This window comes from Vombatus ursinus, unplaced genomic scaffold, assembly GCF_900497805.2.
Source record: "Vombatus ursinus unplaced genomic scaffold, bare-nosed wombat genome assembly UNPS02014832.1, whole genome shotgun sequence".
Taxonomy (NCBI): Eukaryota; Metazoa; Chordata; class Mammalia; order Diprotodontia; family Vombatidae; genus Vombatus; species Vombatus ursinus.
In genome coordinates this window covers 40739688-40756798 of record NW_020954610.1, presented here as the reverse complement: position 1 = coordinate 40756798, position 17111 = coordinate 40739688, and the positions used below count along the sequence as shown (strand labels likewise).

The window sequence follows — 17111 nt, the reverse complement described above, 5'->3', positions numbered from 1 at the left end:
GGGAAAAGAAACCAGTTAGGAGGCTATTTTAATGGTCAAGGTATTGTAATTATAGGGGCAGCTAAGTGGCACAGTGGATAGATAGAGCACCAGGCTTGAAGTCAGGAAGACTTATCTCTCTGAGTTCAAATCTGGCCTCAAATACTTATTAACTGTGTGACCCTGGGCAAGTCACTGAACCCTGTTTGTTTCAGTTTCCTTTTCTGTCAAATAAGGTGGAGAAGGAAATGGCAAACCATTCCGATATCTCTGCCAAGAAAACCACAAATGGTGTCAAGAAGAATCAGATATGACTGAGCAAGATTACAATTATAAAGCCAACATTTATATTTTACTTTAAAGTTTGAAAAATGCTTTACATTTATTATTCTACTTGATTCCCATGACAACCCTGTGCAGCAGGTACTAATATTACCTCTATTTTATTTTATTTTATTTTGTTTTGGTGAGGCAATTGGGGTCAAGTGACTTGCCTAGGGTCACACAGCTAGACCCCCATTTTATAGAGGAAGAAACCAAGTGACATTTTCAAACTCACACAAAAAGTGTCTGAGGTGGAATTTTAATTTGCATCTTCCTGATGCTAAATCCAATGATCTTCCTTTCATGAAATGAAAAGGGTCTGAACTAGTACGGTGTTAGTGGAAATGGAAGGGAGATAAGATGCTTGAGAATGTCATAGAGGATGAATAGATAGGACTTGATGGCTGATTGAATGTAACTGGTGAATGGAAGGGACAAGTCAAAAATGACTTCAAAGCCTTTATCATGGATGACTACTCTGTTCCTTGGTGGGTGCAGCAAAGCAAACAGGGAACCATGATCAGCCCATCCCACTAGCAGACAACTTCCCTTCATGGTTCTTTCACTCTAATGCACTCCGGACTGATTTCTCTGGCTTTAGACCCACTGCCACAAGCCCTATTTCCTGCATCACAGTTTTGGATTTAGTTCTCCAGTCATTTTGGCTGAGCTCAATCTAGACTTGGTTTCACTATCTCAGATTTTGCCTAAGATTACACTTTCTTTTCCCCAGGAGGATCTTTCCTTTAGTGGCAATTGTCTCTCCTTTATTACCCAACAGCCCTTTTGGGGCCAGAGGTCTGATGCTGTGAAAGATTACTGTTAGAAACATCTAGAATGCAAGACTATGGCAACACTCCTATCATTTTATGGCTATTTCTCTAGAACACAAATGTTGAAGAGCTGTTGGGGTGATTAGTAAGGAATAAACTTGGTTCGGGCATGCTCCTGGGGAAGGTGAGCTTTGAATTCACTTTTCATAGAAAGAGGCCCCCCAAATATCAGGATTCCTTTTTCTCCTGGAGTTTTCTATCTTGCCTGCTCTCTCATAGGTCTCTGATATTGTTTTCTCATTCAGAATATTTTATAAGCACATCAGTTTGATCAAGTCTAAAGATTTATAGGTAGTGGGGAAAACATCAGGCAAAGAAAATGAAGTGAGTGAAGATGAGTAGGCTGAAGGCCTGCATAAGAACTTATTTTTAGACCAATTTTAACTTCTATCTCAGGCAAGAGAACCTAGCTTTGTGCAAAGAAAGCACTTTATGTATTTTGTAGAATTGAAGCTCTTTGCTTGTAGGTCTCTGAAGAGTATGTAGGAAAATGTCACTTTGCAAAGTCCTAACATTTAACCTTCAGTAAGTAAATGCCCAATTCTCAGGTAGAGAACAGCAGAGAAGACAGGAAGTGTCTGTTTGTAGTAAGGTGAGAGTAAAAGATGAGGATACAACTTGCTATAGTGGAAAGAACATTGGCTTTCTGAAGTAAGAATACCTATGTTAAATACTGCTTTTTATCTAATGTGAATTTAGGCAAGTCCCTTAATCTCCTTGGGCCTTGGTTTCATCATTCCTAAAATGAGGACTAGGGATGGACTATGAGGTCCTTTCCAGCTCTGGATTTATGATCCTAAGTGAGCAACAAAGAACTTCCTAATTAAGCAATAAAGAATGTGGGAGTGGAGAAAAATTGGGTAGAAATAAAGTTAAGTGAATTGTGTATTTTTTCTGCTCTTCCCTTCTTTCATATTTTATTGTTTAATCTTTTTCATCTGTCCATTTTTTTCTGCCTGTCTACTCCTGGGCTCATTTCCTAGGGAAAAAAATTAATTCTTGTTTTTTAGGATTTTATTATGAATGTTTTGCAGAAGAGTCATGAGCTCCCCAGAATTTGCAGACCAAGGTCAGATTCATCCCTTTTGAATCAGAATGTATGAATTCGAGATAGAGAGCCTCACGGTTTAAACAAAGAAACAAGATAGCTGACAAACTGCTTTCTTAGATGTGGACTGTGATAGGGAGAAAGGGAAGATAAAGAAAAGTGAGATGATTAACTAGAAACGGAAGAGAGACTAGCCTTGATGCAGCAGCCAAAAAAGTAAAAAAAAAAAAAAAAGTCTTACAGTAAAGGCAGATTCAGAGGACAAGAGTTTGAATGCATAATGTCACTTCTTGCAATTTACTCCACCTATCCAGGCTAACAATTTCCTCATCTATAAAAGGAATAGGTTACTTTTAATGACTTTGGTGGTCTTTTCTAGATCTCTAAATTAGCAAATCAAAGATTCTATGTGTGCTAGAGTGTTTTGGAGTTTTTAAGGGGGCAGAGTGAGGTGGGGTGGGAGTGTGTGGGGGATGTTAGGGAAACTGTGGGTAGTTGCAGTGAGGAGATAGTTGTGGGTCCTGACTCTTACTGGCTTGGAGGACTTGACAGTATGTGATTCTCAGCAACAAATGTCAGTGCAGGAACACACACACACACACACACACACATTCACTTACGGACCAAGCAGGAGCACACATGTACACACACACACACACACACACATGCTTAGACACACACACACAACAACCCCGCCTCCAATTTCAGTGCTGGCAGGGGATAACAATTCTCAGCTCCTCTTTCCAGGGTTATTTTTGGCCGAGGCTGCTAGCTGATGGCAAAAGGTTTCAGCCCCCTCTCAAACCCCTCCCTGCCCTTGTTCAAAAGAGAAACCCGTGCGTGCAACGGTGCACTCCTGGGGAGACTGGGAGAAAGGAGCGAACAAGTGGGAGGGCAGGAACGGCAGGAGGTGGGGAGGGGATTCTCCTGAAATTCTCACCCCGCTCTCTCCCTCCCGCCACCCCCACCCCACTCCCTGCCTAAGTTTTAAGGAGGAGTTTGGTGGAAAGGAGAGCCCCAGTGGGAGGGTTGTAAAGGGCGGACACGGCCTAGAAGGCGTCCCGGGAGGAAGGAGGGGTGTGTAGGGAGGGGAGTGTGTTGGAAACCCCTAAGGAGAGTACAGCTGCTTTTCCCTGCCGGGAAGAAACCGGGTCCAGAGAGGGCAGGCGGGCTGCCTCAGAGGGCAGGGGGACACTTCCCCGGAAGGCTGCGGCCAAACTCTGCGGGGCAGGATCAGGGAGAAGGCGGGACGAGGGGGTGGGGGGTGGGAACATCTGGACACACCGCTGTACTCCAGGGGAGAGTGGGAGGTGAGGGGGTACCCAGCTGGGGAAAGGGAGAGAAGTCTAGGCTGGGGAGGGAGGAGTCGCAGCTCTCGCCAGGTTACAGGGGTAATCGGGGCCAGTGGCCCAGAGCTTTCGGGCCAGCTCTCACCGCCAGGGCTAGCAACGAGCAGGGATAGGCAGCAATGGAGGGGAGCCCCATACCGGTGCTGACGGTGCAAACCGCGCCCTACGAGGACCAGAAGCCGACGGGGGGCGGGGGGCTGCGCCGACCCACCGGCCTCTTCGAGAGCCAACGCAACTACCTGCCCAACTTCGTGCAGAGCGTGCTGTCGTCCATCGATCTCCGAGACCGCCAGGGCTGCACCATGGTGGTGGGCAGCGACGGCAGGTACTTCAGCAAGGCGGCCACCGAGATCGTGGTCCAGATGGCCGCGGCCAATGGGGTAAGTGTTGGGGCGGTGGATACCCTCCTCCTTCACCTCCTTGATCACGTCCTGCCTCAGCTTCCTCCACGTTGCATCTCCAGGTATCCTGATACGGCGCCTTCTCTCTATCGCTACTCTACCCTCCTTTACTCTTTACTCACTCATCTTCACTGCCATTCACGTTTTGCCCTGACTTTGATTCCCACTCGAGCCCTCTTTCCCACTCTTATATCCTATCTTTATCATCCCTGTCATACACCCTTTCCTCATCCCATCTTATTAAGGTTTCACTTAGTATGTGCTACCTAAATCTAATTTTCCTAGTGCACTGTGCCTCATTCTGCCCTCCCGTCTAAGTATCCTCAGCCCAACTCTCCTTCTCATTACTTTTCTTGATTTACAGCAAAGTCCCCCCCCTTCCACCTCCGGCTCCCATAAACCACTCCCTAGCCTCCCCCCAGTTTCTTTTTATTTTGGTTACACCGCTCTACTTTTCCTTGTACTTTCCCCAGCCTCTTAAGGGAAGAGCCCTGGCCTCCCAGGCAGGAGAACTAGTTCTAGTCTCAGCTCTTCCTTTCAGTATAAAACTGACCCTCAGTTTCCTCGTCTGCTCATTTGTAAAATGAGGGAACTGGACTGGATGATTCCATGTTTATGGCACTCAACCTAGAGCATCATTTTACAACTCCCTTTCCCTCCTGCAGTTTCTGTCCCCCAGAGATTTCTCTAGCTTATTTGGCCTCTGAAACCACTGTCGATACTCATCTGTGTTAAGGTAATGGAGACTGTTAAACGGATAGGCTTTCTTTAACCACTCATTTGTTCAAGGTGGGATGGGGACAGACTCTGAGGTATCATGCTATATACTAGCCATAGATGACATATAGAACATATCTGTAAGTGGATTGAGAAGAGATATACACAATGATTAGGTTATAAATCTAAAAAAAAAGAGTGATCCTAAGTCTTTCTTGTCATAGACTTTCTCTTGACATTTAATTTATTACCTTGTGAACTACTTGAAGGCAAGCAGTATTTTTTTTTTACCTCTTTGTATCTTTAGCATTAGCAAAGAGCCTGGTACATAGGAGGCATTTAGTAAATGTTTATTGACTGACTGCTTCAACAAATTCATGAATTCTCTCCCCACCCACCTTGGAGTTTTCATGGTTATTTTCTTTCACTTCAATATCAATGTTCCTCTCCAGTATGTACCTGTAGGCCTTCATTTTTTCTTATTTTCCCTTCCCCACATGGTCACAATTTCCCCATTCTTGCTTTTTTATTATCCTTTCAGTTTACATTCTGAGAACTTGTGAACATCTTGGATAATCCTGTAAGAACATCTTAGAGCTCCAGGGACTCCAATACCTAAATCTTTATTTTTTAGATGGAATTGTTCTAAAACCATTTTAGGAGCTGTTGGTAAGACCAGACCTATCCTAGTGAAACTCTTCTTTATGAGAAATTTCTTTACCTCTTCATGAGCAAGAACGAGCCTCTTTAAAAGGGAAACAAAACCTGTTAGTGAATGCTTTTTCTTTCTTTCTCCTCCCCTTCCCCTCTTATTTTCTCACTGTTGATTTTATTAAAAAGGTTAACTTTCTGGTAGTGTGTGCTTCATGCTTAACCTTCCTAAGCATTCTACTCAATATTTTAGGGAGTTTAGAAGTATTTGATGAATAACCAGAGAGCCTGGAGAAAACAAGGGGGGTAGTTGTGAAGGATGACCACAGTAGACAACATTGCTTTTGGGATACAGTGCTTACCTGTCTCTCTGTCTCCTCACTTGGGATTGATGAAAGTTGGCTTTAAGCAAGGAGTTGGAGGGAAGCTGATAAATGGGCTTTTACTCTGGTCTGACAAAACCATTCCCTGTGGAATGATTGAGGATAACTACCTTGGGGAGATGTACGGCTTTCATACTCCTTCTTGGGCCAATTTTTCAAGGGAATGAGAGCAAGGGAGCCTGTCTGCTGCTGACTGCACACAGGGATATTTTTGATGTCACTCTCGGTTGATTTGCATGGGAAATTTCCTAGTTTCCTTTATTGTAAGGGCTCCTGAGCTTCTGTTGAAAGTTTAGGCTTCCTAATCCAGTAGTTTTTAAGGATGTGCTGCAAATTTCCAGAGGCATGCTATGAGAATTTTGATATAGTATTTTAGATAAAAGAAAATTTATAAATTTTGTTTAGTATAACTTTTACTTACTCAGCACATGGATTGGTATGGTATTTGCAAAAGAAATAAAACTTGTCTGTTACATGCATGCATCAAACTCAAAAGCTGCCACATGATGAGCTTGCAAAGAACTCATCAAAGCAGCTCCTCTTGTTGAAAAGAAACAATTGTATAAGTCTCTTGACCACCCCCTTGTGTTGCCAACTTGAAAATTCAATGTCCTTTTATTTCTCACGGTGAAAGATACTGCGACACAAGCAAAAAAAAAAAAAGGAAAAAAAAACTTTGAAAACTATCGTCCAAATCTATAGCCCTGGTTCTAACCTCTTCCCAGAGCTCTAAGATTATGTCTCCAACTGCTTGCACAACATATCCACCTCCTAAATGTCTTTCCAGCACCTCCAATGCAAGAATTGCCCAGTTGTGTCTCCTCTAAACTTGCCCTCCTGTTGTTGAAGGCACAATTATCCTCCAAGTCATCCTGCCTTGAAACATCAGTTATTTTTAATTCTTCCCTCACCTACCTTCCTCAGATTCTAATCAGTCTACCTCCGTAACACTTCTTATATCTGTCCCCCCACCCCTTCCATCCTAATAGAAAGAACCTAATTGCTTCTTACCTGGTCTATCGTAATAGTACAGAACTAACTAATACATCCCTTTTCTAATCCGTTCTTCACACTCCAACCCTGATAGTCTTTCTAATGCACTACTCTGGGTTTGTCACTTTTCTAGTCCAGAACCTTCAGAGGTTCTCCATTGTATAGTGCCTGGCATATGGCAAGCACTTTAAAAATGTTTGTTGATTTGATTTAATGAATAAAGTACAAAGCAATAAAGCAGGAAAGGACTTATGAAATTATATTGGGAAAAAGAGGATCAAAGTGGGGATAGTATCACTGCTCAGGTGGATGAGATAACAACTGATGATGGAGCTAAGATAGTTCCATTCAACTTTTATTTTGTTTTATATATGTGTATGTATGTATGTATGTACGTATGTATATATGTACGTGTGTGTGTGTGTGTGTGTGTGTATTTAAGAGCAGTTAGATGGCACAGTGGATAGAGTGCCAGGCCTGGAGTCAGGAAGATTCATATTTTTGAATTCAAATCCAACCTCACTTACTAGCTCTGTGACCCTGGGCAAGTCACTTCACCCTGTTTGCTCAGTTTTCCCATCTGTCAAATGAGCTGGAGAAGGAAATGGCAAGCCACTCAAGTATCTTTGCTAAGAAAACCTCAAATTGGGTCAGGAAGAGTCAGATGTGACTGAATGACAAATTTTTAAACTTTTTAAATAGAATAATCTTTGAACTGAAACAGAGAGCAAAATTGGCTAACAGAGTTGAACCTCACTATTAATAAGCAGGAGATAACAAGAGAGCTCCAACTGTCTTTGATGAGTCTGAGTCATTAGGCTCTGAAAAATTTCATCCCAATCTTGAAAGAACTGGCAGATGTGATTCTGGAGCTACTATTAGTGATATATAAAAGACCTTAGATCAAAAATCTAAAACTACAAGGGACCTCAGAGGCCATCCAATTCAACCCTCAATTTTTCAGATGAGGAAAATGAGATCCACAAGGTTAAGTGAATTGTTCAAGATTACATCCCTGTTCAGTCATTTTCAGTTGTGTCTTACTCTTCATAATTCCATTTGGGGTTTGAATGCAAAAAGATGAGTCTTCCTGATTCCAAACCCAGTGCTCTATCCACATCACCACCTATCTACCAAGATTATGTAGGTAGTAGAAATCCAAGGTGAGATTAATAATAGTTAACATTTACATAGCACTTAATATGAGTCAGGTGCTTTGCTAAGTGCTCTACAGTTCTCATTTATCTTCACAATAACTCTGGGAAATAGGTATTACTATTATCCTCATTTTATAGGTGAAGAAACTGAGGCAAATGAAGATTAAGTGACTTTCCCAGGGTCACACAGCTAGTAAGCATCTGAGGCTGGATTTGAACTCAGGTTTTCCTGACTCCAAGCCTGGTGCTCTATCTACCATACCACCTAGCTGCCTTTAGAACTCAGGTCACCTGAATCCAGAGCCAGTGTTGTTTCCATATGCCATGCTGAATAGGTCAGGTTCTGCACGATTGGAAAAAAATATTTAGATTTTCAAAGAAGGAAAGATGATGGAGTCTATAAACTCTGGAGTAGTAAATCTGAATTCAATCCTCAGTTAAAATCTAGAATGCCTTGTCAAAGAGATGGTTAGTGACTCTAGAAGAGGAAAGAGTAATCACAGAGAAGATGTAACAACACCACCAAAAGCACGTCGTGTGAGTTAACTTCATTCTTTTTTTTGTCTATGTTACCAGAATATCAGCAGAGCATTTGATAATGTCTCTCATGATACTCTTGTGGACAAGATAGACAGGTGTGGTGGATACAGGATAACCTTTCAGATTCGAAGAGTACTCATCAATGATTCAATGTCAACTTGGAAGGAGGCCTCTAGTGAGTCTCCTAGGAAACTATCCTTGGCCTAGTGCTATATATCATTTTTATAAATGACTTGGATAAAGGCATAGGTGGCATTCTTTGAAGACTTTCAGAAGACACTTAGTAGGAGGAGGAAAAGCTGATACTTCAATTAATAGAGCTAGGATCTCAAAAATATTAAAACAGTTTAGAAAGTTGGGCCAAATCCAACAAGTCAAATTTAACAGGGGCAACTGTAAAGTTCTACACTGGCTAAAAAATAATAAAAACCCCAAAAGAGCAACAATAAAAAAAATCCCATTTTACATAGTTAGATAGCAGTTCATTTGAAAAATGATTTGGGAGTTGTAAGGGATTGTAAACTAAAAATGAGTCAACAGTGTGATAGAATAGCCAAAAATAGTAATATGACCAACTCCTTTAAGAGACAAATAAATGCCAGACTTCTAAGGGAAATGATAGCCCCATTATACATCTGAAGTATTGTGTTTGGTTCTGGATACCCCTGGACATTGAGAAACCAGAGGATATCCCAAGGAGGGTGATCAAGATGGTGAAAGGCACTGAGTTCACACCATGGAAGAACTGATCAAAGAAACTGACTGATATTCAGTCTGAAGAAGAGATGGCCATCTCTTCCTAGGGATAGGATATTTACCTTCAGATAATTGAAGGGCTATCTTGTGGCAGGAGGATTTGACTTCTGTTTAAAGTTTGAAGAAATGTTTTTAAAGAGTGAGAAGCTTTTTTTTTTTTTGTAGGCAATCGGGATTAAGCAACTTGCTCAGGATCACACAGCTAGTAAGTGTCTGAGGTCACATTGGAACTCAGATCCTCCTGACTCCAGGGCCAGTGCTCTATCCACTGCTCTACCTAGCTATTCTGCAATTTATTTTTCTAGATGGAAGATTTGGTAAAATATGTAAAGGATAATTAAAAATGGTAATTTTTTTGAATACAGCTCGGTTTTATTAGTAGTGGTAGGAAGTCAGGGACATAGTATGTTTAATTAAAATTTCCAACCTCACCTCACTTAATCCTAAAGTTACTGCTTCCACCCCTACTAAGCTTCTTCTTCTTCTTCTCCTCCTCCTCCTCTTCCTTCTCCTCCTTCTCCTTCTTCTTCTTTTCTTCCATCTTCTTCTTCTCCTCCTTCTTCTCCTTCTCCTCCTCCTCTTTCTTCTTCTTCTCCTCCTCCTCCTCCAATCAGTCCCAAACTTTGTTAGTTTGAGTTTCATCTTTTATTTCCTCACTCATTTTCTTGTGGAGCTACTAATGATATGCAAAAAGGTCAGAAGACCAATAGCTGAAGCAAAATCGAGCAAAGGTACTAATAATACTTCAAAAACTAAAGGATTCATGATTTCATCTTTGTGGGTCCTCTCACTGACACAGATGAGGCTCAAGAAGAGGGCTTTAGCACAGGAATGATGATCACTCATCTCACTTTGGGAATTTATGGTTTATAAATATGTTCCTCTTAACTTTGCTAGGCAGGCATTATTGCCACCATTTCACAGATGAGGAAATGGAGTCCTACCAGAGATTAAGTGAATGCTGAGGTGGTACAGCTAGCATAAGTGCAAGGGCACAGATTCAAACCCAGGACTCCAGATTCTGTGCTCTTTCTACCATACCACCCAACTTCTAATAAGGGCCATTTGTCCTTAAGATAGCCCTTATACTGGGGCAGCTAGATGGCACAGTGGATAGAGTACTGGCCCTGGAGTCAGGAGGACCTGAATTCAAATCTGGCCTCAGACACATAATACTTCCTAGCTGTGTGACTCTGGGCAAGTCACTTAACCCCAATTGCCGTACTAAAAAAAAAAAAAAAAGATAGCCCTTATATAATGGTGGCTTGACTAATGTACTTTAAATATTTGAACAGGAAAAGATGATATGTTCATTATTCATATTCCTTTCTGTTTGGAATGGATAGGTAGCAGAGTGGATAGAATGATAGATTTGGACTTAGGAAGTCCTGAGTTCAATTTTAACCTTAGACACTAGTTGCATGAACCTAAGCAAGTCACTTAATCTCTCTATGCTTCAGTTTCCCCACCTGTACAATGGGCCAGCTAGGTGGCACAGTAGGTTGAGCACCAGGCCTGAAATCAAGAACACTCATTATTCTGAGTTCAAATCCAGCCTCAGAAACTAACTAGCTGTGTGAGCCTGGGCAAGTCACTTAACCCTGTTTGCCTCAGTTTCCTCATCTGTAAAATGAGAAAGATGTGGCAAAATGCTTTCTTTGACAAGAAAACCCCAAATGGGGTTACAAAGAGTCAGACTTGACTGAAAAGATTCAACAACAACAACAACAAAATAATATTTACCTTTCAGACCTGTTTATGAGGATAAAAAGAGTTAAGATTTGTAAAGCACTTAAGATTTGTAAAGCATTAAAGCATTTAAAATGGTTTGGTATTGATTGATTGCTAGAACTAGAAAAGTAAATATATGGTTTAAAAAATATTTTTTCACATCCAATGAAAATCTAGTATAGGTCAATTAAGCAGGCATTGTTTAATTTCTTCCACCATTGCAGAAAACCTGCTTTTTGGGAACTTATCTTAGAAAGTTGCTTGGGGGCACTGAGAGGTTAAGCTATTTATATATAGTCACACATATAGTCACACATTTGAAAGTCGACTTGATCTCTGTCTTCCTGATTCCAAGACTGATTTTTTATTTCCTATGTTATCTGTGTCATTTTAGATTCTGTACTTTCTGCACAGAAAGTTAGTGTTGGGGCAGATAGGTGGTGCAGTGCTAGAGCACTGGCCCTGGAATCAGGAGGACCTGAGTTCAAATCTGGTCTCAGATACTTACTAGCTATATGACTGTGTGAGTCACTTAACCCCATTGCCCCCCTCCAAAAAAAAAAAAAAAAGGAAGAAAGTTAATATCATTCAGTGGAAACAGCTTTGGTTTTGGAGTCAGAAGACCTGACTTCAAATTCTTGCTTTGCCACTTAGCAACATAATCTGGAGTAAGTTATTTCACCACTTTGGATCCTCAGCTTCTTTATCTGTCATATGAGTAAGAGTTGAAGGAATTAAATTAATGATACCTATTAATGATAGGTATCTTTATGCAGGTAAAGGGGGATTGTGTGGAAGAGGGATTAGATTTACTCTGTTTAAGTCCGGAGGGTAGAACTAGCATCCGATGGGTGGAAATTTCAGAGAGGCCAATTTGGACTCAGTATAAGGAAACACTTTCTAACCATGAAAACTTTCCAAAAATGAAATGACCTGGCTTTGAAATAGTGAGTTTCATGTGACTGAAGGTGTTTTCGAAAAGGGTAGATGATGAATTAGCAGGGTTGGAGTGGAAGGTTTATCTGCATTAGAAATGGGAATTGATTAGATGATCTCAGCAATGCTTTCCAACTCTACGATTTTATGAATAACACCTAGAAATCACTGTTCTTTACAAAAGTTCCATGAGGCAAAGAAATCCCTCTACCCCTCCCCCCCTTCAGCCTCTAACAAATGGTCTCTAGGAATTTGTTATTCAGTCATTTCAGTGGTGTCTCTACCTACCATACCACCTAGATGCTTCTCCTCCTCCTCCTCCTTCTTCTTCTTCTCCTCCTCCTCTTCCTCCTCCTCCTTCTCCTTTTTCTCCTCCTCCTTCTTCTTTATCATCATCATCATCATCATCATCGTTCTCAAATGAAGGCTGGATGAGTGTTTGCTCTGAAGAGGATTTCTTGATCATGTATGAGACTGACTTGAACTTTGATGTCCTTGTCAACTCTGAGATTCAGTGGTTCTGTGAGATGGTTGCATTAAATGACCTCTCAGGACTTTTTTTTTGGGGGGTGTTATATGTTATTTTATCTTTGAAGAGAACTTTTGGTGTGATGCAGATTGATTCAGATTCATTGATGCAGATCAACACTTCAACACTTATAATTTTTGGTCTTAGAGAATTATCTGGGGGCACCAAGAGGTTAAATGACTTAGTCACAATCTAAGGTCATTTATAACTATAATTCTATGATTCCATTTTCCTTCATTTGTGTAAATAATCAAGAGTTGACTTTTATATGTGTAATTGACCATTTTTGGATATTATTTTATTATCTTTTCTACATAAAAAATTGGGGCTTCTTAGAGTTATTAAAGTCTCATCTAAGTAGACTTAAATAATAATAATAATAACTAACATTTATATAGTACTTACTATGTGCCAGACACTGTGCTAAGTTCCTTACAATTATTATCACATCCAAAGTATAAATCTTTTGCATTATAAAATGAACTAGATCAACTTTTAAGCACAAACCACATAGAGTAAGTGAAAAAAGACTTATAAGTACAAAAGGTACACTGTATTACTTAGCTGTAATAAAATTCACTTTCCAAACATTTCCTTTGTTTATTTCACTCTGATCTACAATTTTGCCCCAGGCTCTCTTCCCCACTTTTTTTTTCTGATCAGTTTTTTATTTAAAGCATCTTCTCAACTATGTAGCTAAGATTTAAGTGCTCAATGCCACTTCATCCCTGACTATGGCTCACCTATGTTTTTCAACTTGATTTGTCTTTCTTCCAAACAGATCAGCCTATGCATGAACACTTCCTTTTTCTCTTTTTCTCTTTTCTGGACATCTTTTAAGTTAGAGACATGTGATATTATCCTTTGTGTCTCCAGCTGTTCCTAGTTCTTTCTAAGATTCTCCTTAGGTGAATGATAAGTTATAATTGCATTTTACAACCTGAATTCCTAAAGGAGTCAGACTGTTCTGTAACAAAACCAAATAGATGGAACACAGCTAAACTACCAAATACTACAAATACTTAAAATAATCACAAAATAAATTTTTCTGTGTGTATAACATTTATAAAAAAATTATGCCCTTCTGACTCAGCCCACCTATAGGTAACCTGAGACCCAGCTGAGAGGAGTGGATGGTTAATTTCCAGATAAATAAAAGTTGATTGTGCATATGAGACATAACTTGTGGAACAGCTTTCTTGAAGGCCATGAAGTCTAATGTAGAGTTTTGCACTGACTCTGGCCTCTTTGTTGCTCCTGGCATATGATGCTCCATCTCCAAACTCTGGGTATTTTCATTGACTGTCCCCTATGCTTGGAATTCTCTCCCGCCTCTTTTCCATCTTCTGACTTCCCCAGCTTCCTTCAAGTCCCAGTTAAAACCCCAGCTCCTGCAAGAAACCTTTCCTGCTCTTACCTAATGCTAGTGCCTTCCCTCTGAGATTATTTCTAATTTATCCTATGTATACCCTGTTTGTACATAGTTGTGTGCATGTTGATTCCCCCCATTAGATTGTGAACTCCTCAAAGGCAGGGGACAGTTTTTGCCTTTCTTGGTATCCCCAGTGCTTAGCAGAGTGCTTGGTACATAGCAGGCATGTAAATGGTTTTTTTTGTTTGTTTTTAATTTATGGAATAAAATGAGCAATTCTATAACACAGTATAATAAAAAGATGACTACACACGAAACTGCAAATCTGTTATGTACAACTTGCTATTCCTTTTAAAAATATGATAAAGTTATCATGTAAATTCCTTTCCCCTCTTTTTTCTCCCCTCCCCCATATCTCACCCTAGAGATGGCTACCATTAGACACAAAGAGGTGTTTAATGTATATTTATCTAATATCTAATATATAAGTACATACATCCAGTATATACACACATGTATGTATATATAATATATGTATATTTATGTGTATATATATATATATATAAACTATTCTATACATACTTTTATCATTTCTTTCTCTGGATGCAGATAACATCTTTCTTCATATGTCCTTTATAGTTAATTTGGGTATTTATAATAGTCAAAATGGCTTAGTCTCTCAAAGTAATTCTTAAAACGATGTTGTTATTACTGTATACAACATTCTCTTGGTTCTGCTCATTTCTCTCTTCATTATTTCATGCAAATCTTTCCATGTTTTTCTACAATCGTTGATTCAACTATTGAGGTATCAGGTTCAAAGAACAATAGATTTCAAGTTCGAGGACTTGAGTTCAAATGTCAGCTCTGCCACTTACAAGCTGTATAGACTTGGACAAATACCTTCTTTGCTCTGGGCCTCATTTTCTTCATTTGTATCTGATCTGAATTTGTTATTCTATTTGCCTTTCCAACCCTCTGCTTCGCTCTTCATCTGCCAGTGAGATGAGGAGAATAGAGGCTTTGGAAATGTTGCCTTCTGGTCTTAGGGATTGTCCTGGATAGTTGATAAGATGGTCCCTATTAGACCAGAGAGAAGCTTGTGTGTTTAAAAGAACTTTGCATCTTGCTGTTTTGATGGGCTCCTGTGATGAGAATGATAGACTTGGTCTGGTCCAAATGGCAAGGGATGTATCAGATAGAGGTGAATCAGTCCAGAGGTGATGGAGTAGATGGAGAAGAGAGGAAGAATATAAAACATGCTTTTGTCACTCTGCCTTCCTTTTCTGGATCTGACCTGGGCATAGGATTATAAGATCATAAATTTAGAGCTAGAGATCTTTAAGCCTAACTCACTTATTTTGTAAATAAAGAAAGTGAGATCCAGAGAGATTAAGTGACTTAATCCCTAGGATTTATATGACTCTTTAAACTTTACAATGTACTTTGCATCCATTTTCTCATTTTGTCCTCACAAGGATCTTGTGAGTTAGCTGATATTATTATCCTTGTTTTACAGATGTGGAAACTAAGATTGAGAAAGATTAAATGTTTTGCCCAGGGTCATAAAACAAGTAACTCTTTGAGGTAGGACTTGAACTCAGGAAGCCCAACATTTTATCTGCTATGCCACCTAGGCTTGCCCAAGATCACATAGCTAATAATCCGTTGAGGAAGATTTCAAACCCAGTTATTCAGGAATACTTAATTATAGAAGGGAGAGAAGGGTAGGGACTATATGCCCTGATTTTTCTCTCCTAATTATCTACTGCAGAATTTTGGCAACATTACTTATAGTAATAGTCAGGGAAAGAAAGAACCAAAAATTTTTCAACAAAATTGAACTTTCCCTTCCCCTTATGTCTCTTAAGTTGTAGCACTGTCAAAAGGATATTTGATAGATAGTATAGCCATCTTAGTGATTTTGCAGGTAGGCTTGTATTTGAGAATTTTGTATTAGTAGCCTTTGGGGTACACTTGTTTTCTTTTTGGGTCAGTCCATTCTTGGCTCTTTTAACCTATACTTCTCATTTACTCTTTTTATGGGGAAGTTGGAGGGGAGGGGAGGTTTGGAGAACAGCTGGGGCCTCCCAGCTGCTGGGATGGGTTATTTTAAGCTTTGTTTAGCTGTATCCAGAGACCCAGATGGCATTTTAAAAAAAATGCTGCTTCATTAGATTTTGTAATGAAACTTAATTATGTTTATTGAAAGTAGGATACATATATCCAAGATATGACCTGTGAAACTTGCCCTAAGAATTTTCTCTAAAACATTTGTTCTTTTTGGGCATGGTAGGAGCTCTGATAATTGGCTAGGGTTTGCATATACGAAACAGAGACTTAAGAAGCTATCCCCACCCAAAAGAAATTGGAATAGGCTATGAGAGGATTCCAAGCAAAATTAAACAATAGCATTATATATGCCGCTCATTTTAACACTCACTTTCTACCTTTAGGTCCTGGCAGTTCATCAGTCAGGTCAATGGCAGAATGATCAAGTGCTGTCATTGTTTGGTGACATTTGCAGCGTTGCTATTATTATTTGGGGATGTGTTGTGTCAGTGGAGTTGGAATGGAAAGAAGAAAAGACTGACGGAAGTGGGGAGGCCTTAGTTGCCAACCACTTTTTAAATAGGAGAGTGAAGGCTGAGATTCTTATCCTAGATAATTTTATTATGTGACCAATTAATGTGGGTGCTATGGTTTTGCTTTGTTTTGTTTTGTTTGATCTGGATCTGGTGCCTGGCATGTAGTAGGTGCTTAATAAATGCTTACAAATTCCAGATAAGAAAATTCTATCACATCAGCAACTATTATGCAGATGAGTCTTAGAGAATCATCTGGGGCACGGTGAAATTAAATGATTTGCCTAGGGTTGTATCACTAGTATATATCAGAGATGAGACTTGAACCCTATCTTCTACTCTGAGGTCTGCTTGCTCTCCACTACTTTGAGGTCAGACTCAAATAGGAATGAGAACTACACCATACATAAGGATCCCTCCTACCACACATTGACTTAGAAAATCACAAATTAACATTATCTATGTTCTATTGTATTTTTATTTATTTTGTTAAATATTTCCCAATTACATTTTAATCTAGTTCAGCTGCACTGGGAGTAGTATATGCGGCCCATACTACATGCCCATTGCATTTATCTCCTTAGCCAAGGAGCAATTTTAATGCCCTTTAAAAAATTTTTGTCACTCCTGGTTTCTATATTAGAGGCTACCATATTCATTTACTTCTTCAGTGGTATCAGTTTTGAGAACTGAGGTCACTGGCTGCACAACAACCATTATATATGTGTACATATATATGTATATACACCCACATGCACTTTCATGTATCTGTATATCTGTATATATGTATGTGTATAAATGTTTAGAACTTTATATGAGTATGTGTG

At 39.7% G+C, this 17111-nt stretch overlaps 1 protein-coding gene across 1 annotated transcript in view; it reads left to right on the top strand.

Annotated features, from left to right (window-relative positions):
- Positions 1–3544: 3544 nt before the first annotated feature.
- PGM5 (phosphoglucomutase 5) overlaps positions 3545–17111 on the top strand; it is a 214070-nt gene continuing 200503 nt past the window's right edge. The window contains exon 1 of the mRNA XM_027839610.1: positions 3545–3913. Within this exon, the coding sequence (XP_027695411.1) occupies positions 3653–3913 (261 nt within the window). The 5' untranslated portion in view covers positions 3545–3652. The remainder of the gene's footprint in view (positions 3914–17111) is intronic.